The sequence below is a fragment of the Nannizzia gypsea genome, genomic scaffold (genome assembly GCF_000150975.2).
Source record: "Nannizzia gypsea CBS 118893 supercont1.2 genomic scaffold, whole genome shotgun sequence".
Taxonomy (NCBI): domain Eukaryota; kingdom Fungi; phylum Ascomycota; class Eurotiomycetes; order Onygenales; family Arthrodermataceae; genus Nannizzia; species Nannizzia gypsea.
The window spans coordinates 166,621-190,776 of NW_003345200.1; the positions used below are offsets into that span (position 1 = coordinate 166,621).

The 24,156-nt window shown below is 47.9% G+C and overlaps 8 protein-coding genes across 8 annotated transcripts; 6 read left to right on the forward strand and 2 right to left on the reverse strand.

The window, feature by feature from the left end:
- Positions 1-1,386: 1,386 nt before the first annotated feature.
- MGYG_02051 (acetate non-utilizing protein 9) lies at positions 1,387-1,944 on the reverse strand (the record flags this gene model as incomplete). The annotated part of the gene is made up of 3 exons (XM_003174474.1): positions 1,387-1,466; positions 1,533-1,632; positions 1,723-1,944. 3 exons carry the CDS (start codon positions 1,942-1,944, stop codon positions 1,387-1,389), a joined length of 402 nt encoding a protein of 133 aa, XP_003174522.1.
- Positions 1,945-2,295: 351 nt separating this feature from the next.
- On the forward strand, positions 2,296-3,147 carry MGYG_02052 (N(5)-glutamine methyltransferase MTQ2; the record flags this gene model as incomplete). Its single annotated transcript, XM_003174475.1, has 1 exon — positions 2,296-3,147. One exon carries the CDS (start codon positions 2,296-2,298, stop codon positions 3,145-3,147), a length of 852 nt encoding a protein of 283 aa, XP_003174523.1.
- A 423-nt stretch (positions 3,148-3,570) lies between these two features.
- Positions 3,571-4,184, reverse strand: MGYG_02053 (small nuclear ribonucleoprotein Sm D1; the record flags this gene model as incomplete). Its single annotated transcript, XM_003174476.1, has 3 exons — positions 3,571-3,884; positions 4,043-4,092; positions 4,171-4,184. The coding sequence occupies 3 exons, from the start codon at positions 4,182-4,184 to the stop codon at positions 3,571-3,573; spliced, it is 378 nt and encodes a 125-aa protein (XP_003174524.1).
- A 979-nt stretch (positions 4,185-5,163) lies between these two features.
- MGYG_02054 (hypothetical protein) lies at positions 5,164-6,531 on the forward strand (the record flags this gene model as incomplete). The annotated part of the gene is made up of 1 exon (XM_003174477.1): positions 5,164-6,531. One exon carries the CDS (start codon positions 5,164-5,166, stop codon positions 6,529-6,531), a length of 1,368 nt encoding a protein of 455 aa, XP_003174525.1.
- Positions 6,532-10,618: 4,087 nt separating this feature from the next.
- Positions 10,619-12,251, forward strand: MGYG_02055 (hypothetical protein; the record flags this gene model as incomplete). The annotated part of the gene is made up of 4 exons (XM_003174478.1): positions 10,619-11,073; positions 11,192-11,286; positions 11,383-11,830; positions 11,891-12,251. The coding sequence occupies 4 exons, from the start codon at positions 10,619-10,621 to the stop codon at positions 12,249-12,251; spliced, it is 1,359 nt and encodes a 452-aa protein (XP_003174526.1).
- A 4,889-nt stretch (positions 12,252-17,140) lies between these two features.
- On the forward strand, positions 17,141-19,855 carry MGYG_02056 (GTP-binding protein 2; the record flags this gene model as incomplete). The annotated part of the gene is made up of 1 exon (XM_003174479.1): positions 17,141-19,855. One exon carries the CDS (start codon positions 17,141-17,143, stop codon positions 19,853-19,855), a length of 2,715 nt encoding a protein of 904 aa, XP_003174527.1.
- Positions 19,856-20,669: 814 nt separating this feature from the next.
- On the forward strand, positions 20,670-21,266 carry MGYG_02057 (hypothetical protein; the record flags this gene model as incomplete). The annotated part of the gene is made up of 1 exon (XM_003174480.1): positions 20,670-21,266. The coding sequence occupies one exon, from the start codon at positions 20,670-20,672 to the stop codon at positions 21,264-21,266; it is 597 nt and encodes a 198-aa protein (XP_003174528.1).
- Positions 21,267-21,940: 674 nt separating this feature from the next.
- MGYG_02058 (anaphase-promoting complex subunit 2) lies at positions 21,941-24,138 on the forward strand (the record flags this gene model as incomplete). The annotated part of the gene is made up of 3 exons (XM_003174481.1): positions 21,941-22,444; positions 22,506-22,547; positions 22,618-24,138. 3 exons carry the CDS (start codon positions 21,941-21,943, stop codon positions 24,136-24,138), a joined length of 2,067 nt encoding a protein of 688 aa, XP_003174529.1.
- Between the last annotated feature and the right edge of the window lie 18 nt (positions 24,139-24,156).

The following is a 24,156-nucleotide window of genomic DNA, read 5'->3' on the forward strand; positions in this document are numbered from 1 at the left end:
TTAGCCGCTGGTAGCCTCTTGACACTTCTCCGTAGATATAAAAATAATGAAACCAGGGATCCAGCCCTGCCGAGTTTTGACACATTTTGCCGTCAATCGGCGCAGGGATTATGACAGCCAAGGGGCCTTGTCTTGATGTGATCCATATACTTACGAGTCGAAAGATGTGAAGACTCGACCTGAACCGTCGTCTCTTGCCGATGGTTCTGGGACAAAACATCCATGGCCTGGATCAAAATATATTGAGCGGCCCAAGAATACGAAGTAAATTGCTGATTTTATTACCAGCTTGGATCCAATACTCCTAAAACGAGCAGAAAATTAAAAGCGAACAGGACTGATTCGTGCTTCGTTATCTAAGGCGCCGTTTTCATGCAAGGCAGCCCGGCCCGGCCTATTGTGGTATGGGTGGTTCGCTGCACAAACGGGAAGCAACCATGCTGGCAGCGGCTGGCCGAGTTATGCCCGTAATAGTGATCAAGAAAAGTTCAAAAATTTTAGGTACAAAAAAAGGAATTCGGCGATGTTGGGAAATGCCGAACTCTCGGCTGTTTGTCCACAGGAAATTGCCAAGCCGCAAAGGAATGGTGATCTTGCTCCGACATCCAAACCGTATGGTGACGACCCTGGACGGTAGTTCCCGTTCGTTGTTCCTTGGACGTCTCTCTTTTCTTGGAACCTACAGGATGGCACAGCGAACATCAACGTAGACCGTCTTCTTCCTTCCCTTCCTTCCAGGATGCCGGAACCAACAAACGTCCGACTCAACCATTCTGGTCAAATTTCGGTCATATTTGCCCTTTAGATGGCAGGCCGGACATGTCTTTTCAGCGGCCAGTATTGGACCTCCAGCATCAAAGGGCAAGATACCTTTGGTCTTGAAAGCTTTGCATTTAGAGAATCCGGGATCTTTGGCGCACGGCTGTCCGATAATTATCCAACGGTGGTTGCAGCTGGGAGACTTGAAATAGACTGTTCGACACATGTCTCGGCGTTATAGGAACCAGCTGTCTATTTAAGGAGCTGTAACTACTGCAAGGCGTTATCCTGTCGGACTTGGACGAATCCTGGGTTTTTGTTTCTTTTCCTGATAAGCGAGAACAGCCTTTCTGTCGTATCGTTTAGCATTGCCAGGCATACAGGTCGAAGGTCCACGCATCTCCTGGATGGCTGAGCGGAAGGGCGGACAAGGGTAGTGGAACACGCTTGCATCCTTGAGGGGACATATCTAAGGATCTCTTTCTATATATGACTGTTGGGGCATCTCATTCACACCTCTTCGATTATCGTTTTTGGCAACAGGATCACAGTGAACAAGGCGACCTCTGTCTGCCTCACCCGGCTGGAAGCGTGTGTTTGAACGCTTGCATTTACTCATGCGAATAATCATGAGTCGCCTTTATTGCCATCCCCGTCACCTTTTTTGATTGACTGCATAAGCTCGTATAGTTGACCAATTTGCTGATCTGTTTGATGCAGTCACCATCAGCAAGCTGCCAATATTTATACTTCAAGGGGTTTGGATAATTTACCGCTCATCTTGTCAATCTTCGCCTTATCAAGCTTTCCACCAGCCCACGAATCGCCTTCGAGTTGTTGAGCATAGAGTTGCCATTCTGTCAAAAACCCGATCTAAGACAGTTAATATTAGTAGTTAGTCAACCATTTCCAACCCCCTTGTAAGTGATCGGGATAATCCGGTAGACAAGGGCTCGATCTTACAATGTGAATGGGATTTTCCACGTTTCGATGGGCTCGGAATTCGCTCTTCACGTACGAATCCCCCAGAAACCTCAGGTCAGCGGGAAGTTTTTTCCGGTGAGCTCGTAGCACACGGCGATAGAGTGGAATTGGAGGCAGCAGAGCCATTGGCGTTTGTCGCAACGCCGACCCAGAGGGAATTGACGAGGAGCTCGCCAAACGAAGCGGCAGGGTGGCCCTCATGGTCGTTTGTCCCCGTAGTTTTCCAGCTAAAATAATAAAGGGAGCTTCTTTTGTTGACGTTGAAGTTGTACAAGTTGTAGAAGTTTTGCTGCCTTTCTTTTTTGGCTTTCGTTGAAATAAAAAACATGCCAAGATTCCCGTCGTCACATGGTTGATCTTGATCTGATAAGACAAAAAAACTGTTTCACCTTGATTACCTAGGTATTGAATGATAGAAGATAGGTACCTGTCTGATATCAAAGATTTTGGTATCAAGGTGATATTACCAGATAACACTAAATAAAGAGCGATCGGATATTTTCACCATAAGCTAGAAACAAGAGGATAATCTACCAGGGAGTCAGCTTAGGAATGCTACCCACTCCGTCCACCTCGCATGTGGCCTTCGACACGATCTACGAACCCGCAGAAGACAGCTATCTCTTCCTTGATACCCTATCTGATCTCGAAGAGTCCATATGGCTCTCTGAAAGATTCAGTCTGGAGCAACCGGGCCAGAGAAATGGTCCCCTTCCTACAAGCGCCAGCTCTCCATCACCAGTTATCGTCGAGGTTGGGACGGGATCTGGTGTGATTCTAGGGTTTCTTGCTGCCAACTGCAAAACAATCATAGGCAGATCCGACATACTAACTATAGGCACTGATGTGAATCGAAACGCGTGTAGTGCAACTCGACAAACTGTCAAAGTTGCTATCGCAGACAAGTATGCAGAGGAGAGTTTCGGGGCAGCGCCAGCAAACAAGCAGGAGGCGAATACAAAGGCGTCAACCCCAATTCAACCGCTCGCTGTGATCACAGGAGATCTCTGTTCCTCATTGCGCCCCGGGATGGTTGATATTCTACTATTCAACCCTCCATATGTACCAACTCCGGAACTTCCACATCTCCCTTCTCCATCGGAGGCCACATCTAGTACGAGCGGAATGTCCAGGTTCGAAATGGAATCTTATCTTTTATCTCTCACATATGCTGGAGGTGAACATGGAATGGAGACTACGAACCGCTTGTTGGACTCAATTCCCCAGATTTTGAACCCCGAGCGTGGGGTTGCCTACGTCTTGTTATGTGCGCAGAATAAACCCCAAGAAGTTATGGGCCGCATAAACGGATGGGGAAACGGTTGGAAGACAGAGATAGCTGGTAGAAGCGGCGTGAAAGCCGGGTGGGAGCGCCTAGTTATTATCAGGATATGGAGGGATTGACACCAGGGATCATATTGGACATATACCCCGTGTAGGAGGTGCCTAGATTTTGATGACCACGATATGTTACAACGAGGATGCCTAATGTGAATAGATCGGTTAGACATTGCCCAGTATTGCTTCAAACAACCACATGTTATTAAATTAGGCCTCCGGTTGTGGTTGAGAAAACCCTCGGTCATCCCCGCAAGTGAAATGGTCATAAGCAGAGGATAACGGCACAGGTATTGAAGTATTGGAGAAGGCAAGGCCATACAGGTGTCTAGCGTTTGTGGCATCTCCCTTCCTTATCAAACCACACAGGGTAATGTTTACTTCAAATTCTTCCTACCGGCCTTTCCCTGCCATCAAAAGGCATATTTTGTAACGAAACGCCAAACATGGATTTACAACGTTGCGAACCCAACACACCACAACAGTCACCTAAAATCCACGGCCCCGGCCACGTCCTCTACCACCTCCACGTCCACCTCGCCCTCTGGGGCCTCCTCTGCCACCACCGCGGCCACCACGATCACTTTCCTTTCGCGCCTTGTTCTTCGGCTTAGGCTGGTCATCGACAAGTAGGGTATCAAGAGGCAGACTGTCGGGTAGGATGTAGTATCTTATCGTGGAACCGCGGATGTTAATCGAATCGAGTGAGATGGGGTCACGGCCCTTGGGGGTCATCTTGACTGTGCGTAGAGCGGTATTCATTTGCGGCGAGACAGAAGCTATCGTCCCATGGAGAATGGTTCCTACAAGCACAGCCATTAGATTGATTAAAATTTTTCACTCCACTAAGTAAGTCTCAATCCGTATTTATAGCGAGTGTCTTGGTCTCAGTGATATTGAGGATCGCAAAGCACGCGCTGGCGCCCGTATACCAGAGCCACACCACAGCTCAACCACTCACCATTTTTTAGTTCAATTGTAACGGTCTCGTTCGCACATTTCATAAGAAACCTACACGCATATATACAATATTAGTCTCGGTTTTCAAAGGACTCGAGTCCTGTAATACTGGCAGTCGCGCACACATACCTAACAAGCTTCATGGTGAAAAACCGCAATGTCCTGCAAGTGTATTCAACTGGAAAGGGATACCGTAAACACAGCAGAGATATAGTAAAATATAAAAGAGCAATACCTAGTACAGCTGGAGAGATTGAATCCTCAAAGCTGACAATTTGTGCTGTTGATATCTTTATTTGACTGTTTGAAGCTCCAAAAAGATCTTATCAACCACGTGACCTGTAAATTTCCAAGGTTATCAAGCATTTTCCAACTTCATCTCTCCTTCTCATTTATTATTGTAAGAAGACATACCCTTAGAGACCCGGAAGAGGCGGCCTATTTGATATAAAGTTACTCTATAATAGCAGTATAAGATATATAACGAAATAACATGTTTGTTATTTATTACACTATGAATGCTATTAGTTATACCTTGCTATCAATATTGCATTTATCTCTATCAAATTTTGATAAACCTGATACCTAAGGGTAGCACAACTTAAGGATTCTCTCTTTGATATCTTTTGATACCCCCTCTATGTTATCCTGTTGCCAATACAAGGCCCTGTTTAACTCTAGGGCTGCTCTGTGCTTCTGGTAAAGCCAGACATAACTCTTGTTACTCTCTTGATAGAAGACATCCAAGACAGAATCTCCTGGTTGATCTTATACTGTTTAGCAATTCTTTCACTTCTTCTCTGCTACACAGTCCGGACTTCAAGTCACTGTTTAGTTAATCTAAGTATTAGGGCTTCAACTTTTGTCGACTAAGCATGAAAGCTGTCACACGATGCGATATGAAAATTTTCTCTTTATACCCTCTTTTCCCTTTTTCTTCCACCTCCTTCTTTTACCACTCTTCTTTCCTCCTTATACCAGCTCAAGAATTTCTGTTAACCTCGAAAGATCGTGGCTCGCTTACCTTCTTGAAGTACTTGATTCCATACAGTCGTATCCTGTTCCCTACCTTCCCAACTACCTTTTTGGAGGCGTCGATATTGTATGTCCCGGTCTTCAACCATGAGTGAAATTCCCCCCCTTCCGGCGACTGTATCGGGTATGGCCTTAGCTCTCGGGGCTTTGGGCCTTCCATCTGATACCCGAGAGTCCAAGTTCGAGCTTCTCGCTGCGGAACTTCTGGGAGAAATTTTCGATTTCTTGGATACAGAGGACATTAGCAATGTTCGTATGACTTGTCGGATATTCGCCAACGCCTGTATTCGATACTTGCCCAAGAAGTGTGGGGTCAGCTGTGCGAAAACCAGCCTCGAGAGAATCGAACACATTTCCTCACACCAACTCATCTCTCAACGTATTCGGTCTCTTACAGTAGACTGCAGCCAGTTTTGGACCCTTGTTCACGGGAGGCCAAACCAATCATGGGATTATGTTCCTGCGGTTGATCCCGAGGAATTTCCGTGGTGTGAAGCATACAAGAAATTGTGGAAAGAGCAGAAATCGATTAAACAAGATGGCAAAGATATTGATATCATATCTCGAGCTATTCCACACTTCAAGAATCTCAAATCTGTCCGCATTTGCATGGGGTGTTTTAATGAAGACGGGCGCTTGCATCGAGAGACCTACAACTCTGCGTTAGGACACTTCAGCTCTGCCCATGATAAGCCAGTTTCTTGCAGCATTCGCCAGTATCTGATGGTCATGGAGCCGTTACGTGATGCAGGGATCAAGATAGAATCCCTCGAGCTTCTCGATATTTCATATGGGATATTTTACCCTGTAACGCAGATCATAGCTGGCATGCAGGCGATTTTTGAGCATCTTACCAACTTGTCCATCCGGGTCCAAGTTCACCCTGACAAGGTGATGAGCTCCGCGGAAGGGAAACCCGAACTTGGACGTGTTCTTTCTTGGGGTATACTTGCGAGATATCTCGAAGCAGCTACGCGTCTACGCTCTTTATCACTCTCCTCCAAGGATGACCACGGAGGAAGAATGATGTCTTCTGACAATGCGTTCCCTGAAGACATGATTTGGGAGCACTTGCACACACTTACATTCGATAATGTCTGGATCGCAGAGAATATACTAGTTGGTCTGGCCACTCGCCATGGCAAGACGTTGAAGAACTTGAACCTACACAACATTATCCTCTGCGGTTCGTGGTTCACTGCCTTACCCGCCATTCGCGAAGGAACCTCTCTTGAAAAGGCCGTGGTTTACGGCTGGATTGCCAATCCAGTGGGCGAATACTCACGACGTGAACACTGGAGGGTCGGTGTTTATCCTGATAGAGTGTTTGATACGCCCTGGGGGGACGACGGAAGAGAGCACACACTTGGGCTCCAAGTTGCATCATACCTGTGCAAAGAACCTGGAGCGGTTGCACTGCCATTGGATTATTCAAACATGACTAGACACTTTTGAGGCAATGCAGAGGAGGACGATGATACTGAACCGCCGGTTACTGATGTCAATGAAGTTTTTGTAATTCCACCATGAGTATTTTTGTTATTCACCGAGACAACGTGCTACCCCAGCGACTACCCCGGCGAAACCACACTTAATTTCATATGTAACTAGGGAAGGAAGACGGACCCTGTTCGATGCATGCTGCCAATAATGAGGACAAGTGGCCAACCTTGCTGGCTCAACCGTCTTTCTCAAGTTCACTTCAAGTCCTACTGACAGAGACAAGACCCCAGGCAAGAGATAACTAAAGGAAAAGAAAAAGCCAGAAAAAAAAAAAAAAAAAAAAAGAAACGGAAAAGGGGAAAAGAAAAAGGGATCGCCAGAAGAATTTGTCATTCTTCCAGGAGGCCACTCAGAGCCTAAGAGCCTCCATCTTGACTTGACAAAGTCCCCCATCTATTATGTGTATCCCTGCTAGTTAGCTTGTTCAGGCGCATGTATACCAGGGAGTCGTTATAGCCTAAATAAAAACAAATACCAGGGTGGAAAGCTGCTATCACATCGTTGCGAGCCGTTCATCAAAGCTTAACACAGGGCTAATAATAAGTCCATCAGTAATCACTTAACTCCCAACCAGCCGCTTAATTTTACCACCTGCTAGCCTTACCATGGTAACACAGCCTTCCCATGTCTCTTCTTTTGTCTTCAAACCCATCAATCAAATCCCTAGCCGACCGGCGGGTAGAAGGGAGGCCCCTCGATAGCGCATGGTTTAACCCCATATAGTGTAGCCAACAGAAAGCATGGTCAGGGGTGAGTGTGACCTTTTTACTCTGGTGGAGCCCAGGTTGATGGCTGGTCTGCTACTCGTTGCTTCAACAATCCATCGGGATGGTCAAGGAAATTAACTTACGACGACTATACTTGCATTTGTGATATGTGACTGGGTTGTCGCACAGAAGAGCTGGCCGCATGGTGTGCACATCCCTTTTCTCACGATGAACCTGCAATTTGGCAACATGGCAATGAGCATGGCTTATCCATATCGTTACTTCATACTTTCGTTCAACACAAATGAGCCCGGGAGAATCTGTGGAGCGTACTCCGCAGCCTATCCGCTCCACATATTGCTGGCCCATTAATATACTATGGCCAGTAGTGTTTTCGCGTGGCATAGTGTGGATGACAGCTTGGAGTTATTTTGTCTGCGGAGTACCTCCTGAAAATTACCAGTGGGCGATATGTACGAACCCCCAACTCCATCATTAACTTAGGTAGCAGAAAAGTAATAAAAAAAAGAAACAAGAACAAAAAGAAGAAGAAGAAGTGCAGAAGAGCACCTTCGGAGGGTGAACGGACATGCTCGGAACTGGGCTTCAGATGAGCGTCCGAGATTGTCGAGGCTTGCAGGCATGCGTCACTCGGCTTCGGAGGCTAAAGAAACATCAGCGTCCATAAGCAGATCAGATCTCCGAAGCAAGAGCATGTGGTGGACCAAGTTGGCGGTTAAACAGTTGTTGTGTCCGTGGGGTGAGCGACAAGACGGACGAAGCAAATACGAGCCCAAAGGGGGCCAAAAGAAAAGCATACGGAGTACTTCGTTCTAGATCTGGCACCCAGTCACAAACATGCATACTTTCGAAAGTTGAAGACAAAATAAGAAAATTACCAAGTATGAGAAAGTCGACGGGGGGAGGTTGGAAAAGAGCCATGGCTATTCCTGAAAAGGATAACGCTGCTGTTGCCGTCTATCCATATCGATGCCAGGGGAGGGAGGCATGGGGAGTCACCAGGGCAAACGGGGGGTAATAACTGGCCGGGAAGTCTAAGACAGGCGTGAAGCTCTTCCAGAAACAAAGTCGAAGAAACAGCTCTCCAGACAGGAACTATTGGCTGTTCCCTGGCGGTTAGAGCAGAAGGAGGGAGGGTGATATTATCCGCCGCTCATTCCATGGAGAAGAGATCACCCTTGGCAGGAGAGCAAGCAGCATGACGAACAACCACAGGGCACACAACAGCCGCCGAGACAATGGCGTTCGTATTCCTGTACGTACAGCCTTCTTGGGGTCGAAGGACGTCGTACCACCATCACACCGTCATCCAGAGACACTGCCGGTGTTCATTCACTGCGCCAAACAACTCATGTATGCAGGCGGAGTTGGAGAAACAACTTGTATCTACCCCGTACCGTGCGGAGGCGGCTTGGTCACTCTCCGCGTAGATCGTGTTCCAGAGGTAGCATCATCGTAGTACTGTAGTATCGAGGCTGGTTCATGATTCACCTAGACCCTCCAATCGACAGGCAGTGCATCGTTTCAGCAGCTGCTTTGAATAGGCTGTTGCCCGGCAAATCGGGGCTCCGGGGCAGCGAGTGATCGTCACTTCGGTCGAATTTCAGGGTGCAGCAGCGGCTGATACTGCCCTTTTTCCTGCTCTGGCCTCTGTTTCCTGCGTTTCTTCTGCTTGGTCTGCCGCTTGTTGGCTGCTTTTGCGGCTGGATGTTTTGTTTTTTTGGCTGCTTTTTTCGTCCGTCTTCTCCGCCGGCTCACATAAGCAAGATGACATAAGAGAGTGACTAACGCGTGCTAGTCCGTTTTTGGCATTTGTAGAAACAAGGTTGATGACATAAGCAGAGAGCACGGTGCAGGGGCCAAGCTTTAAGGGTGGATCTTGTGATCTTTACCTTTTTGGGAAGGGGCAAGGTCCCACCTTTTATCTCGACTTTATTATATTCTATTTTCAACTTCACGCAAAAGCAAGACGACGACGACGACGACGTCGGCAGCAAGACAGCAAAACCACCAGCCACGAGCGCGAGCAGAGCCAGAAAGGCAGAGAACAGGACGGGCCGAGATACATGCAGATGGGCAGAGATGAGACAGCGGGTCCGCGATCGTCGTCCAGGCTGAGCTTCGACAGCCCTTCCTCAATTGACTTGTGGTGGTCGTAAGATGCGCCTTAGCCAAAACCTACCCCTTACCAGCGCAGCAGCAGCCATCAGCTATATTCTATACGTCGCTGTCAAGCCGGCTCGACACCAGATTACTCATTACTATAATATTAATATTGCTGCAACTGCAGTCGCCAGCGTCCAATGACACGGCGGGGCATCACTGTCTGCTTTAAAGCATGAATAGCTGGGCTGTTGGAGGACGGGTCAGCCTGGCCCCTTGGCCCCTTTTCTTACGGGCTGTACGCTCTCTTTTCGCACTCCTCACTTTGATCTCCGCGGTGCGGCAGACAGCGAGAGAGGGATGAGGAGAGGAGAGGGGAAAACAAAAAAGCAACTCCATAGGGCTGAGAAAAAGGAAGCTCTGGATGAATGCAACATGCAATCACTACGGAGTACTACGCTCTACAGATGGAGTACTGGTTCTATTTCACCGCCTGGCGGAAACACATATATACATAATGAGAAAATAGGGTTTTGACTTCCGGTGGACTACTTGCAACTAGTCTCATGCGGCTGTGCTTCTGTCTCAACCCAAATACAAGCATGCCCTGCTCGAAGAGTCGAAGGATTGTCCAAGAGCCACATGGGACCCCTGGCGGGACTAGGGTCGTTTAATCGTTTAGCAGGCCGTCGTGGTCATGGCCGTGACCGTTCAGGTTCATCGCCCAGGCTCCTCCCACCTGTCTGCTAGTCGTGGTCGCGCAGGTCGCTCATCTCGGGCACTCGACAACCGCTGGAAATGCGTTAATCTTGATATACTTAGTATTTTTTATTTTTTTACCCTTTCTCTTCAATATCCCAAACCTTCCTCCCCATTATTCCTCGCAACCCTTTCCCTTCAGCCGTTTTTGTAATAATTTGGAATGTTTTTTGAAAACACATTTAATAGAAAAAGCAAAACAGGGCAACGAAGAGGGATAAAAACTGGTTGGTAACTTGACCAGGTGTATACATACATATATCTTCTTGACCCTCTCTCTTTTCAATTTATATAAACTAAATCGACAACTAGAACAACAACTCGCTCCGAAACACAGTCCAGCATTCAATCGATTTATATATACGCATTCGGTACTTCGTACATATACGGTCACTCACACCAACAAAGCGTACTTCCTGTGCAAAGATATATCTATATACTTGCACCTCATGCTTCAGTACAGCAGCAGACCGCACACTCCAGGCACTCGCCGAAGACGAACGAGGAGCTCATGCGCAGACTCAGGCTTGCTTCCATCACCATCTCCGTCGCCTTCACCTTCACCGTCAACACCTTCAGACAGCTCGTACCGGCCAGACTCGTTTCCCATGGCCGCGCAAACCTGCGAAGCCTTGTTAGGCATAGCCATCCACAATTTGTCATCCACTCCTGACTTTCTCCAGGACTCTACTGGTGCCATGCAGATGCAGGCATCCTCTCCATGCCCATCGTCTCAGCCTTTCGAAATAGGCCTCTCCCTTCGGGGGGTTACTACTCCCTCCTCCCCAAACTCCTCAACCTCATCCACCTCTCTCGGCCACCACTCCGACGCCGCTGAGGCATATAAGTATGGCGCTCATTCCCACGCCAATACTAGTGCTAACGCACACGGGCAATCTTCAGGGTTAGTTGCATTCATAACAATTCATTTATATATTTCACCTTGAACTACAACAATCATTATCAACCACTCTCTTTTTCACATCAACTGATCTCTTGTCATCTTACGTCAATCAAAACAGGCCTTTCGTCTGCCAGGTGTCGCCTCCCACGCCCTTGTCCGACTTCATGCACGAGTCTCAGCCCATTTCTGTACTAGATTATCCCAACATGTTCGGTATGTTCGGAGTGCGGTTTTAACATTTAAACCAGCAGCCTTTCCCTCCCTCCCCATCTCGTACTCAAGTTCACACCCCTTCTAACAATCTCACAGTCCCCGACTACACTGTCGACAGCGCTTCAGCTTTCGATTCACTTCAATTCAGCAACGTAGACACCCCAGTCACTGTTAGCACAGCATCATTATCAATGTCTCCACCACTTGGCAATATACCATCCCGTCCATCCAGCGTATCGGACTCCTTTGGCATCTACGATCAACCACAACATCACCACCAGCACCATCCGCCTTCAACGCTGCAATTCGGCCGGGACCAGTGGAATATGGCTCTTCCCATTCCACGCTCAACTGTATACCCGGACCAACAGAAGATGAACAGGGCCGCGCCAGACAACTGTCCCGGGAGCAACAGGCAGACCATGTCGTCCGCTCATGGCTACTCAGACCTCTCAAAACCACTAGACATGAATCTACAGAGTCTTGACAGCTCAATACCCACCTCCCAGGGCCAGTATGGCCTCTCAGCAACTTCATATCCACAGTAAGTGAACGCCTCCACCTCCAACATGTCTCAGGGCCCTGGTTACTAACGTCTTACTAGAGCACCATACTATACACCTGTCCCTTCACTACCAACCACTCCCCCTTCAACAAGCTCCCCAACTTTCTCACGCTCTCACGTCCATGCACCTTCTCATACCCATCACCGCACCCCTTCATCTAGCTCTCCCTCTCCAACCGCTTTAAGTGAGGCTGATCTTCGCTCTAAGCCCCAATGCTGGGACCATGGATGCAATGGGCGGTCATTTTCGACCTTCAGCAACTTGCTGCGCCATCAAAGAGAAAAGGCTGGCCTTTCCGTTAAAGCCGAATGCCCGTACTGTGGAGCCGCCTTCACTAGATCGACGGCGCGAAACGGCCACTTAGAGCGAGGTCGATGCAAAGCTATGAGAGAGGAATGATTCACCCAGCTCAGGCTACGATAACGACTCTACACCCTTAACGAAAATCTAATGCCCAAAAATGTGCCTTCGAGAGCCGCCTTTTTTTCCTCATCTTTGCATCGGCATAAAAAGAAGGATTATACTTTCATACTCTCCAGTGTTCGGACGGACATGGGGGTGGGATGAACATTCTTGCTGCCTGCTCACAGCCCACGATTTAATGTTTCAGCCTAGCGTCCGCGTCCACCCAACACAGGCGAGAAAAGAGCGAAAAAAGCGCAAGAGCCCCATCTCCCAGTTTCCGATTCAATCCGGGACTCGCATCTTCCCTTTTTTTTATGCTTAGATACTCGGAGATGCATGAGTCCATATCCGATCCCTGACATAAAATTAAATGGGCCGAGCCGTTTTCTCAGCTCTTACTTCTTTCAGCTCATGACGAGCTCAGTGGTTTCTCTTTTCTTTTTCTGCTTTGGGTGACGTCTTTTTTTTTTATTTCCTTCCCCCTTGACTTGCAGGGATTATGGGTTAGACATGGGTTGGTTGTTGGCGGGGAGGTTTCCTCTCGGTTTCTCCCTTGCCCTCTTTTTCTGGAGTATCTTTTTATCCACTTCGCAACGCATATATTATCATCTTTTCCTATTTCTTTCTTTTCGTTCTTTTCTACAGCGATGCGCGGGAAGCAAAGGGACCGGGAGTATCGGCGACTGGCAGACTGGCAGGAGTTTATGACTGTGCATTAACATGTCTTGTATAGTGTTGACTCTCCTCTATAGAAAGCGAGCGACCTTTCTAATTTTAACTTTTCTTTTTTTAAACTCTCCCAATGCCAAGCTTATTTCTAATTTTAACCTTTTTTGTGAATGCATAAAGCGAGCTACACGTGACTTAACTCCGGTCCCGAGCCCGTGACTTTGTTCTCCTTCCAGCTTTCTGTCTCTATTCATGATTGTCAACATCAGACATCAACTTACGAATAATCTTACAACAAGCATCAGCATCACAAGAGGACGGCGAGATGTACTCCTGTACGTAAAGAGGGGGTGAGAGAGCGTCATCAGCCCTAATGCCTGGCTTGCGAAGTACGAAGCTGGCCTTGTGAACCTCTCGCAGCCAACCAGCGGCCAGTCAGCTCCAGCTCCTGCATGATCCCTGCCAGCCAGCTCACAGAATGTGTCATTGAGCGGCTAAAACCTCCACCGCTTATCTCCTAACTCCAAGCTGAGAATCCAACCCAAAAGTGGGAGATCTGAGCGGTGACGGGATGAGCAGCGGTGCATGAGTCCGCTCGCTGCAGAGGGCCACATGAAACCCCCAGCAGCACGCACCAACCCTGGTACGGCTGGATAGCGTTCATCGCCGCAGAGGTTTCCTTCTTCGGATGCGACCCTCGACACGATTATGCATACCTTGCAGAAGGCCAGTCCAGTCCGGTCGAGCTTGTTTGCTGTGCAACCGTCGCTGGCTCATAACCCCGAGGCCGAAGTTCCGCGCAAGATGCCACCCCTGGGGTGAGGCTTGAGCCACCACTCTTGCATCACCTCGCTCTATATTAGCATATTGGCCCCCAACTATTATTATTATACACATGAATTATGAGCCATCTCGTTAACTGGCCCCGGCTGTGGACTTGGACTCGAAGAGCCGGATTGCGAATAAAGCCTGGCCTCTTGTCTGCTTCAATGGTGGAGCTTGTATGCTTGGGTAACTCAAGTAGCCGAGAGATTCTTGTGCTGGCATGAATGAGTGAACCACTTGCTTTCGTAGCGCCCAATATCCCACCACGCCTTGGGGTATTGAGCAACACGAACTCACATTGTGGTTGTTGCACATCGTGCAGCCAGGTTTTGGGTGCACTTACCTGGTTTCATGTCTGAGACTTGTCTTTTTAGTCGAACGCATATGCATGCATGGACTGCGTGGCTACTGGGGTCCGTCGGCCACGCACAGTCAGGCTGCGTATCAATATATATGAAATATACACTCCCAAGTCGCAGGCCCTTGTGAAGACAACAAGCCTTTTGAGCCGTCCAGGAATGGAAAGGTGCACACAGCACTGTGTCGGTAACAACCTCTCCTCTCCATGCCTGCCTGCCGGTGCCACGTTCCGCCAGTCAGATCACATCATCGAAGGGACTCCAAAGTTCTCTCAGAAGATGAAACATTCTTTTAACCCTCTACTTTGCATGTTCGGTGCAGCCTTTCCATGCAGCCTGAGCCATCTAAATGGTCGATTACGGCCCCGTTTCATCTATTTTATTCTTATTTCCAATGGATACGGGCCCTTAGTCCATGTCATGCCATGCCACTCCCATGCTCATAGATTGTCATGAACCACGGTGTGCATCGATATCAACATACAGACTAGTCTCTTTTCGTCCGTCATTTGACGGAGCGGGTTCCTTCGACACGTGGACGGCGTGGCTACCACGTTTGTACCCCTACCCCTGTCCTTGTCAGTCGTCCTTGCAGCAAGGCTACGAGAAGGAATTCCTCTGGAGTATCCAGACCTCCATTCGTCAACCTGGCTAAGAGTCACTTAAGACAAGGAAAACTCTTCAGCCAGTAGCCCAGTTGAGAGTCAAGCATCCTTTCCGTCACCCATGAATTCATCCTCCATCTTCTTAAATTACTCCAGAATACAAATGGAACCTCCACTTCCTTCCTCCCGAATAGCCTACTGCACAGCTCCTTGCCTAGTTCAGAGCACGTTTTATTACTCAGTTAAGGACTTTGGATTTGCGTTTCCGCGGATATACTTTTCCCTGCTTAAAGCGTATATTTGGGACCCAACTCATGGTTTTCACTGGTGGATTGTCTTTCACCCCTCATCGCGATCTGATGGGGTACGATTCTAAGATACATTAAATACCCCAAAAATAAAAGTCAACTAATCGTGACCCGGTCGATAGGCTACAACGAGGACATAGGGATCAAGAAATACCCTTTTCGATCAAGAAATACTCTTTTCGGTCAAGTCCTGATTATGGATCCTGAAACCCAGGGAAACATATTTATTGTCTTAACGACTCTATAATGCCCGGGCCCTGAGGCTCGGGTGTAGATCCCGGTGAGCGCCACGAGGCCATTTTGCAAAAGGATTAGATTGCCGAACAATTTGAATTCTAATATGGAGTCGTCAACAAAGGGGCCATATATTCGGGTAAACTATTATAGCAAGAAACAAATGATCTCACCGCTAAGTATAACTAGCCTCTGCTAATAATCTAATCAATCTATATCCAGAAGGATGGAAGTTTATTACTCAGTATTTTTGCGCGATTGTAATATCAGGAAATAGCTATTTATTTCACTCCATATTCATAATTACTTTGAATTGGAGAAATGCCTATCCTTCATCCACAGTATTCATCTTACTTTATTCCATCTCTTCTCCGACAAGTTAATCATATTCATCTGTCGCACATGGGTATAGGGAGAAACGTATAGTTACACAGGCGTACAAACGTATGCTAAATGGAATCTTCCGGTAATGATAAGGTATAAGTAGAACTACATGATAGGTATCACTACAATTAAATACATTTCTACCGATGGCAAATCCCTGGAATCCTTTGATATGAACGATTGTAGCAAATGGGGAACTTTATATAGAGTATGTAGTAAGCACTAAGAAGAATATTGTTAAGATGCCCAACATGCGTGTACTAACTTCTGGATAAGAAGCTGAACTGGTGTTGTAACTAGCCTGGTATTGGCTTATCTATCCTTGGAAGCGTGTTTGTTCTAAGCCCAGCGACTGTATATGCGAGAATCGGTTGGTTATATCTGAAAAAAACTTCACCTCCACTTCTAATCTCCCCTTCTGAATATTAATTATAGATGCAGTGGTATATAATTCTGCGCCTTCATTTGCGGATTGACATGGCAGACAACTTTCAAGAAGAAATCTGATAATGGATATGGAGTCCAGGCTAGCTATTAGAACCGAAGAATGAACCAATTGTTGCTCAACGTAGAGATGCCAAATATATGCTGAAGGAGCTGCAGCTATTTTCCTTAGAGTAGAGTAGGCTTTTGATAACGGTTAACATGAGAGGTTTTAGTAGGAAAAGGGGTATATTGATATTACCCGGGCAGCATGCAATGTTCGTCTAAATGACGCTCCCTTAATCAGTAGAACGCAGTCTACTCCCCCATTTAAATCCACATATAAACTAATCATACCTAGGTAGTTCTGGGTATCTCCGTGCTTCCTGGGTTGTTTCCATTTGTTCCAAGGTTGGCCTTTTACATTTAGCGACAGGCACGTGATATTGACAACGGACTCGGAATAATAAAAATCCAGATTCCGATCACCGAACAGGCCACTGGACTGCAAACATCGCAAACATACCGTATCAAGCAGTGTGACTGGCTGTTGAGTCAACTCCCGCGATCTCGCAACAAGCATCAACGTCAACATCAATATCAACTTCAACTTCAACGTCAGCTTGATATTTGACCACTAGACCGACCACCATAGAATTAAACTTGTCATTGTACCCTCACAATGACTTTCTCCTTTTGAGCAACCCCCCAGGAGCCAGCTGTACTCACCCGATTACCTGCTCCAGTTTGCCCCTTGCTACAACAGCTTTCCTCGATTTTTGGGACATACAGCTTTTGCAAGATATTTATCCGCTTCAAAATGATCCAGTTACTCTATCGATCTTTACGACCCTACTATTTCCATTCTAGCATCCAGTGCCTCGGGTTATTACACTTCTACTCGGGGAACATACGAATAGGAGCTAACTGCTGAATGAGCGTCTGCCTACAGGCGTAAGCATATTTCTCTACAAATTCAAAAGAGTAATACAAAAGAAGATACGAAGGAGTGAGCACGCAATACAAGTGATATCTTAAAAAAGCTTTCACTTTACCATAAGGTAGAAACGGTGCCAATGGCGTCGGTGTTTACATTCGACCCCGATCTTCCCCGGGTCTCGTCTCCGTGGTCGAGCTCGGGAGCAACAACGCCTCGCCATCAGAAGGGGGGCGGTCAGAATAGTTCTTGTGGCCCAAGTCCTGTTGATACAAGTGACCCCGGCTTCCTCGAGGCATGTGGCATAAAGAAACTGGAACCAGAGCCCCAGGATGGGCCTACAGAGTATAAACTGCATTTACTCTTACGTCCTAGGCGGCCTTTTGTGTCATTGACCTCGGGGGCCCAGGTTTCAGGCTCACACCACTCAAAGCCGCATGACAATTGTGCTGCGGAAAAGGAAGTTTCCGAATCTCCCGAGCCCGGCTCACGGACTGCACAGTCGTCTTCAAATTCACCACGCCAGGCTCGCCTATGTCAGCTTACTACCCAGCTGCTCTGGAGACTGCAGCAGTCCTCTCCATTCCATTCATCTTCCACTGCAAATCTGGTGCTCCCTGCCCTTCCGGAGGCGACTGAATCTTTGAATGTTCCTAGTACCCTTTCTCCGCTGCTTCCGGGACTTGAGGAGAGCCAGGGGGCGTTATATGAAATTGGAGTTACTGATGACGGCACTTTTGCGGGCTTAGCGGAAGACGAGCTGGACGAGAGTCTTGTCAATCTTCAAGCTATGGCTGCAAGTTTGGGTTGTCGAGTTGAAGTCCTTCGCCGCGTTGCCGTGGGGTACTGCAAATGGGTGGAGAAGGGCGGCTTGTCCGCCCGGACCGAGAAACTCTGGGTAGCGGAGGCACTGGTCAGCCCTGATTTGAAGCAGTGTCGCTCTCAGGTATTAACTGGTGACTCATCCGAACGCTGGAGCGAGAATGGCGATCGCTTGACTATGAAGCAGCAACCAGGGTTGACCGAACAGCTCAATGTGGCAATTGCAGGGGCATCAGGATCTGGGAAATCTTCTCTTCTCGGGATACTATCCACCTCTGCACTCGATAACGGGCGTGGTAAGAGTAGGCTAAGTCTTCTCAGGCACCGACATGAGATTGCCTCCGGTGTTACCAGCTCCATTGCGCATGAGCTGATCGGATACTCGGCCAATGATAACAAGGAGTTATCTACCTGCTCTGATGTCATCAACTATGCATCTGGAAACATAAATTCGTGGGATGACATTCACGTCTCGGCAGGTAGCGGAGGTCGCGTTATCTTTCTGTCAGACCTCCCAGGGTCTCTGAGATACGTCAAGTCGGCACTCAGAGGACTAATGAGCCTTAGACCTCATTATGTCCTTCTCTGTGTGCCTGCAAACAACCCTGAAGACCCCGGGTTTACTGTAACATCTGAGGTAGGGATGTCACTCGCCTACCTCGAGTTATGCGTCAAGCTAGAAATCCCCGTTGTCGTGGTAGTAACCAAACTGGACAGCGCAACTAGATCCAGCATCAGGCAGACTCTGACTCAGGTGCTATCAGCTATCAAGGCGGCGGGCCGTAAGCCTGTGATGCTTCCTGTTCCTGGGGAAGTGAACGAGCAGGACTTGGACCTTTGCAACATTTCCCCAGGCGACCGCAAGGACGCCAATGCTGCTATTAGCTCCATGGGAGGTGACTGTCTAGATGACATTCCCATCATTATTACTAGTTCTGTCACAGGAGCCGGGGTTGGGAAATTACATGCCTTGTTGCAGTCCCTCCGCGTGCCTGCTGCAGAGAAAGCCTCACACCCAATTGCGAAGTCCAAGGATGACACTGATGAACAGCCGAAATCTCTTTTTGATATCAGTGAAGTGTTTGAGATGCCACTTTTCAAAGTGTACTCCTTGTCTAGCGAAGGAAAGCGGCAGAATGATCGAGGCATTGTTCTCTACGGCCGTGTCCGCCATGGGGCTATATCTATCGGAGACCGACTCGTCGTGGGACCAATAGCCCCCGAGTCCCGTAATCATGAAGCAACCCACACACCACCCCGGGCGAAAGCAACATATAGCAAGTCACTTCCTGACTCTCTGCCTTCTACTCGTTTCCGGAAGTTCACCGGAGACAGCCTTGATGTGCAGTCCCAAACACATGCAGTCTGGAAACAAGTACGGGTTGTCAGCGTACGCAACCTAAAGCTACCTGTAAAAGCGCTCTTTGAAAATCAAATTGGGACAATTGGAGTTGATTTTGTTGATTCATCGACTTCAACGTCACTCGGACGAATGCGTAAGGGCATGGTGCTTGCAGACTTCAATCGTGGCTATTCGTCAAACTCACTGCTTTCCTCGCAACGACTGTCTACCCCTGTGCCATTTTTTCATTCTGGTTTCATTGCTCGATTCCATGCATCCGACTTTATCACTTCACCTCCTGTGTTGGTTTCAGGAGGCACATCGATGATATACGTCGAAAGTATCCGGGCCGCTGCTCGAGTGATACTGGTGGAACAGGCACAGACACATATGGCTGCATCCGGCGGTGGCATGGAACCGGAGATGTTTATGCTTGACGCAGCAGACCACGGCCATACTGAAAGAGGCCACGGGGATGACGAGGTAAACGTTACATTCTCTCTCACAACTTCAGCCGAATGGCTCGAAGTAGGATCGCTTGTGCTTGCAGTTCCAGGCACAGGTATAGGAGTCATAGCTACTCCTCCGCCTTCCTCGTCATGTCTGCCATCGATGGCTCGGCCGGGCCTACCAAGCGCACCAGGCATCAACGGTGTCGTTGGTAGGATCTGTGAGGTTCTCCATGCTTGATATGTTGTCTATCTGGCCTCTTCTTACCTCCCATCTTAGCATCTGCATGTTTGATTGCTGCCTGATTATGTTGGTACCTATACCCCTTTCGCACCATCAATGCATGTTATGAACGACATATCCTTTGGAGCCATTTCATTTCTAGCTGGAGTTCTCCTTTTTCTTTCTTTCCCTAATATTATTTCTGTCTCATCCTTTTTTCCATCTTTCCCCCCTATATAATTCTGTTTTTTCGTACCACTGAGTCGCGTCAATCAAGTAGTTATAGTTACCGAGTACAGGTAGTTAATTCACACAGTAAGCCAAAGCCACATATCCATAAATCCCCAGGCCCAGTCCGTCCGGCAAATCCGTCTGCCTGGCGTCAATATCAAGAGTACAGCTTGTTCTCTTGGGCTGTAACGTCGCCGGCGCCCGCAAGATTTTATATAAGCGGTTAGAGTGGGGAACGCAACGCTTACTATTTAAATGCCTTAAGTTATCCGCCGCAGCAGCAAAAAGGAAAAACGCCCAACTCGCAGTAAACAAGTGACCTGATCTTCCGCGAGGTCACAGGAACACAGCAGCTATCAACGTCCCAAGGACACGTCCATATATCATCTGGCCTGGATAAACTACCTGTGAACCTGTTAAAAGGACGAGGCGGACTCCCGGCCTGACGGTTGCGGATATTTCATAGCCCTACTGAAGCCCGCCTTAATTCTACCTACAGCCCGCAAGGCGCCGACAACCTCCAGCTGCAATATCCAGATAACCTATTACGAGCCTAAGCGCTGCATTTAAGATACAGAAGTGGACGCCAGCGCAAGCCCTCATGGCGGAGTTTTTCCAGGAGCTGTTTTCCAGCATCTTCACCCCCGGAGCAACGCCCACCCTCCTCATCGCTACCAACGCTACCTTCGCCGCTCTCCAAGTCGTCTTCTTTGTTCTACTCGTGGCAACATACAGCATACACTTCCTCATCCTCTCCTGCATCAGCGGCGCGCTATGGTACTCGATAAATTGGTTTGCGGAGGAGGTAAAGGCGGAAAATGAGCGACAGAAGAAGCTCGCGGGGGTCAGGGAGAAAGATGATACGGGGTCGTCGACGGATCTCAGTAGCTTACGCATGAAGAAGGAGGCGTCGCCTGTTTCTCGTCTGTCGGGAGCCATGTCCGATTCAGCTGAGAGTGGAACCGAGACAGAGAGCATACGTGCCGGCCATATCGGAACTCCGAAGGTATCGGGTGCCTCTCCGTTGAGCGGCGGTACTGCTGTGAGGCGGACCACACCATCTGCATCAGGCGCCCAGGTAACACTGACGCCCGAGAGCAGCACTGACGAGCTCACGCTGCGAAAGCCAACTGGGGATAGCTCTGGGTACATCAGCACCGACAGCGAATGGGAAAAGGTCGACGATAAAGATCGATAGACCATTTTCTGATGAACATGTTTACGAGGTAATAGCGATGTCTTTTTTTTGTCGATTTCCTTTGGGCGAAGTAGATCGAGAGATTTTATGTTTGGATTGTCTCTTCCCTATGCTCACATTCATATCTTAAGGTTATGCATGTCCGTATATTTTGGGTATATCAGATCCAACCACCTACTTTACTCCAACTCATACAATATGTTTATTATATACCCAACTCGGATCTCACTGCCATTAATTTTTCGTACTTCCCTTTTCACGACTCCTGGAGCTATCTAAATACTTTTGCATTAAATATTGATATTTGACCTACTTGTTTTTTGCCTAATTTGCTTCTCCATACTTTTATAAGGGTAGGAATAGCTATAATTCGTGCCCTGCTACTCCGTATGTTCAATTATCTTTTCACAAATGTTTCAAGTAGCCGTTAAGAAGATGCTCATCATTCTCGGCATTCAATGTATTGTATCGCGCTTGTCGCGTCTTAAGTAGCCGCTTATCGCGATAAGACATCACGTGTTATTGTTTATTGATAAGGAAATCGCCAAAAAGCGCAAAAGAAACAACGAACATCGAACAAGCTGACGCAGAACGCATTTCACGGTGATGGATGGGATGAATCGTGAAATTATACCATTAGAGCCAACATAGCCCTCAAGTGCCGAACTGGCGCCATGTTCCAGCGCATTCCGTCCTCCATTGGGCACAAGCGTGTTTTCGACTCAGTCTTCCCTCCATCCTTGCTCAGCGGCATATCTTCCGCCCCAGATGCTACACCGATCCTAGGATTCACACCTCCAGGCGTGCCATCTGGTAGTATACAGACGTCCTCTAACCTAGAAGATGCCCCGGCTGTCTCGGAAGAACCAGAACCAGAACAAGTTACATGGGATCGATCGTGGCATATAGCAACGGCTTTTCTTGCTATCCCCGACAAACGATTCAAAATCAGCAACGATGGCAATTGCGATGACCATATAGGAGATAGGGTGCTGCTTAAACGATGGGCTCGAGATCCGCCGTCAACGAAAACCCGGGATAGCCTATATTATGTAGGCGCCGATGCATCCCAGGGAAGAGAGTTGAGGAGAGATACGAAGGAGTGCGATCTCAAAACATGGTACATAAGTGAAACCCGCCGACATTTTTTAAAAAATTTTAAAGGTTCCCTCATCCAGGTAGGTTTCCATAAGTCCTACCGGCTTTTACTACAACCGATCTGACTGTTGACCGTTAAAGATTTTAGAGGGCACCGAGAAGAAGCATGTGCTGACCAGGCTGGTTCGCTATCTTCGCCTTATTCAGAATATCTATTATAGCCCCTTTTTAAAATATATACTACCATTATCAGACCCGACGGCAAGGGATACCGGTTTTACGGCTCTCCGTGAGAGCATACTACGCGGTTACTATGTTCTCTCTCCCCCATTCATTTTCCGATATCCTTGCTACAGAACTCACTGCTGCATGCTCTATAATATTGGGGACGAAGAATAATGCTGAAAGACTTAATGCTGCAGATACAGATGGGGATGAGATGGATGTTGATCCAAGGTCTCGCATGTGCTACAGTAGCTGGAGAACACAATCCCCTGATTATCGGATATCTTCGATCTCCGAGAGGGAAATACCCGGAGCCGTAGACGCGAGACTTGGCTTGACCCGCCTAATAGAAGGGCTTCAGGAAGTCGGTTTGGGTGGTCAGAAATGCCAGGTTGTATTTGCTAATGTGATGAACAACATGATAACGGAGTTTGTAATATCTTCATACTCTGGTCTATGGGATGCCCCGTCGTTTGCCATTGAACACCTACGCCTATGGATCGGAAAGATCTTTGGGCGGTTAGTCCTTCAAGTCCTTCAATGCCTGAGACAAGGCGAGCATGGGGTGCCACGAGGCGAGGAAGGCATCGACATTACCCTAACGGATATTCACAAGTGGCAGGAGATTGCTGTTACTCGACTAGCTGCCTTGCGGATAAGCGAACTTTTTGATATTGTCGTTGAATGGGACGCCAGTAGCGGAGCAATCGAAGATTTGAAGAGCTATACTACAAATCCGATGACACGACTCTACCTTTCAAGCATGTTCAATACTGCTATTTTTCAACGACTCCTTCACCCAGGCGCTTCTACAGTGGAAATATTGCAGCTCTACATATCTATCATCCGAGCACTTACCCAACTAGACCCCAGAGGAGTGTTGCTAGATAGGGTGGCGCGGCCTATACGCAGGTATCTACGTGAACGAGATGATACTGTAAAGGTGATAGTTAACGGGCTATTGGCCGACGTTAGTGAGGCAAAAGATCAGGAGAACACAGATCCAAATACCCTGATGGAATTGGCAATTGAGTTAACAAGTGCACGCCAAGCATCTTTACGCAATGACTCTGGAGAGCTTGATTGGGACGATATGAACTGGGTGCCTGACCCAGTCGACGCTGTGGTTGATTATAAGCGGTCAAAGCAGTCCGACGTTATAGGCAGCATGATAACTCTTTTTGACTCTAAGGAGGTCTTCGTAAAAGAACTTCAGGATACGCTTTGTGGCAGGTTATTAAGCAAGAGCGGAACATTCGACCAAGAAGTTTCCGTGCTGGAACTCCTGAAGGTCCGCTTTGGTGAATCAGCGCTCCAAGCTTGTGAAGTTATGTTACGTGATTCACTTGATTCCAAGCGGATTGATACGGTTATACGAACGGATAAAGGTCTTGACCAGGGCCCCACGACTGATATTCATGCCAAAATTTTATCACGTTTATACTGGCCCGAACTACAGGAACAAGAGTTTAAAATTCCTGCAGAAATTACTTCACTGCAGGAGAAGTATTCTGCCGGTTTTGAGTCTTTGAAACCATCCAGAAATTAACCTGGCTAAACAGCTTAG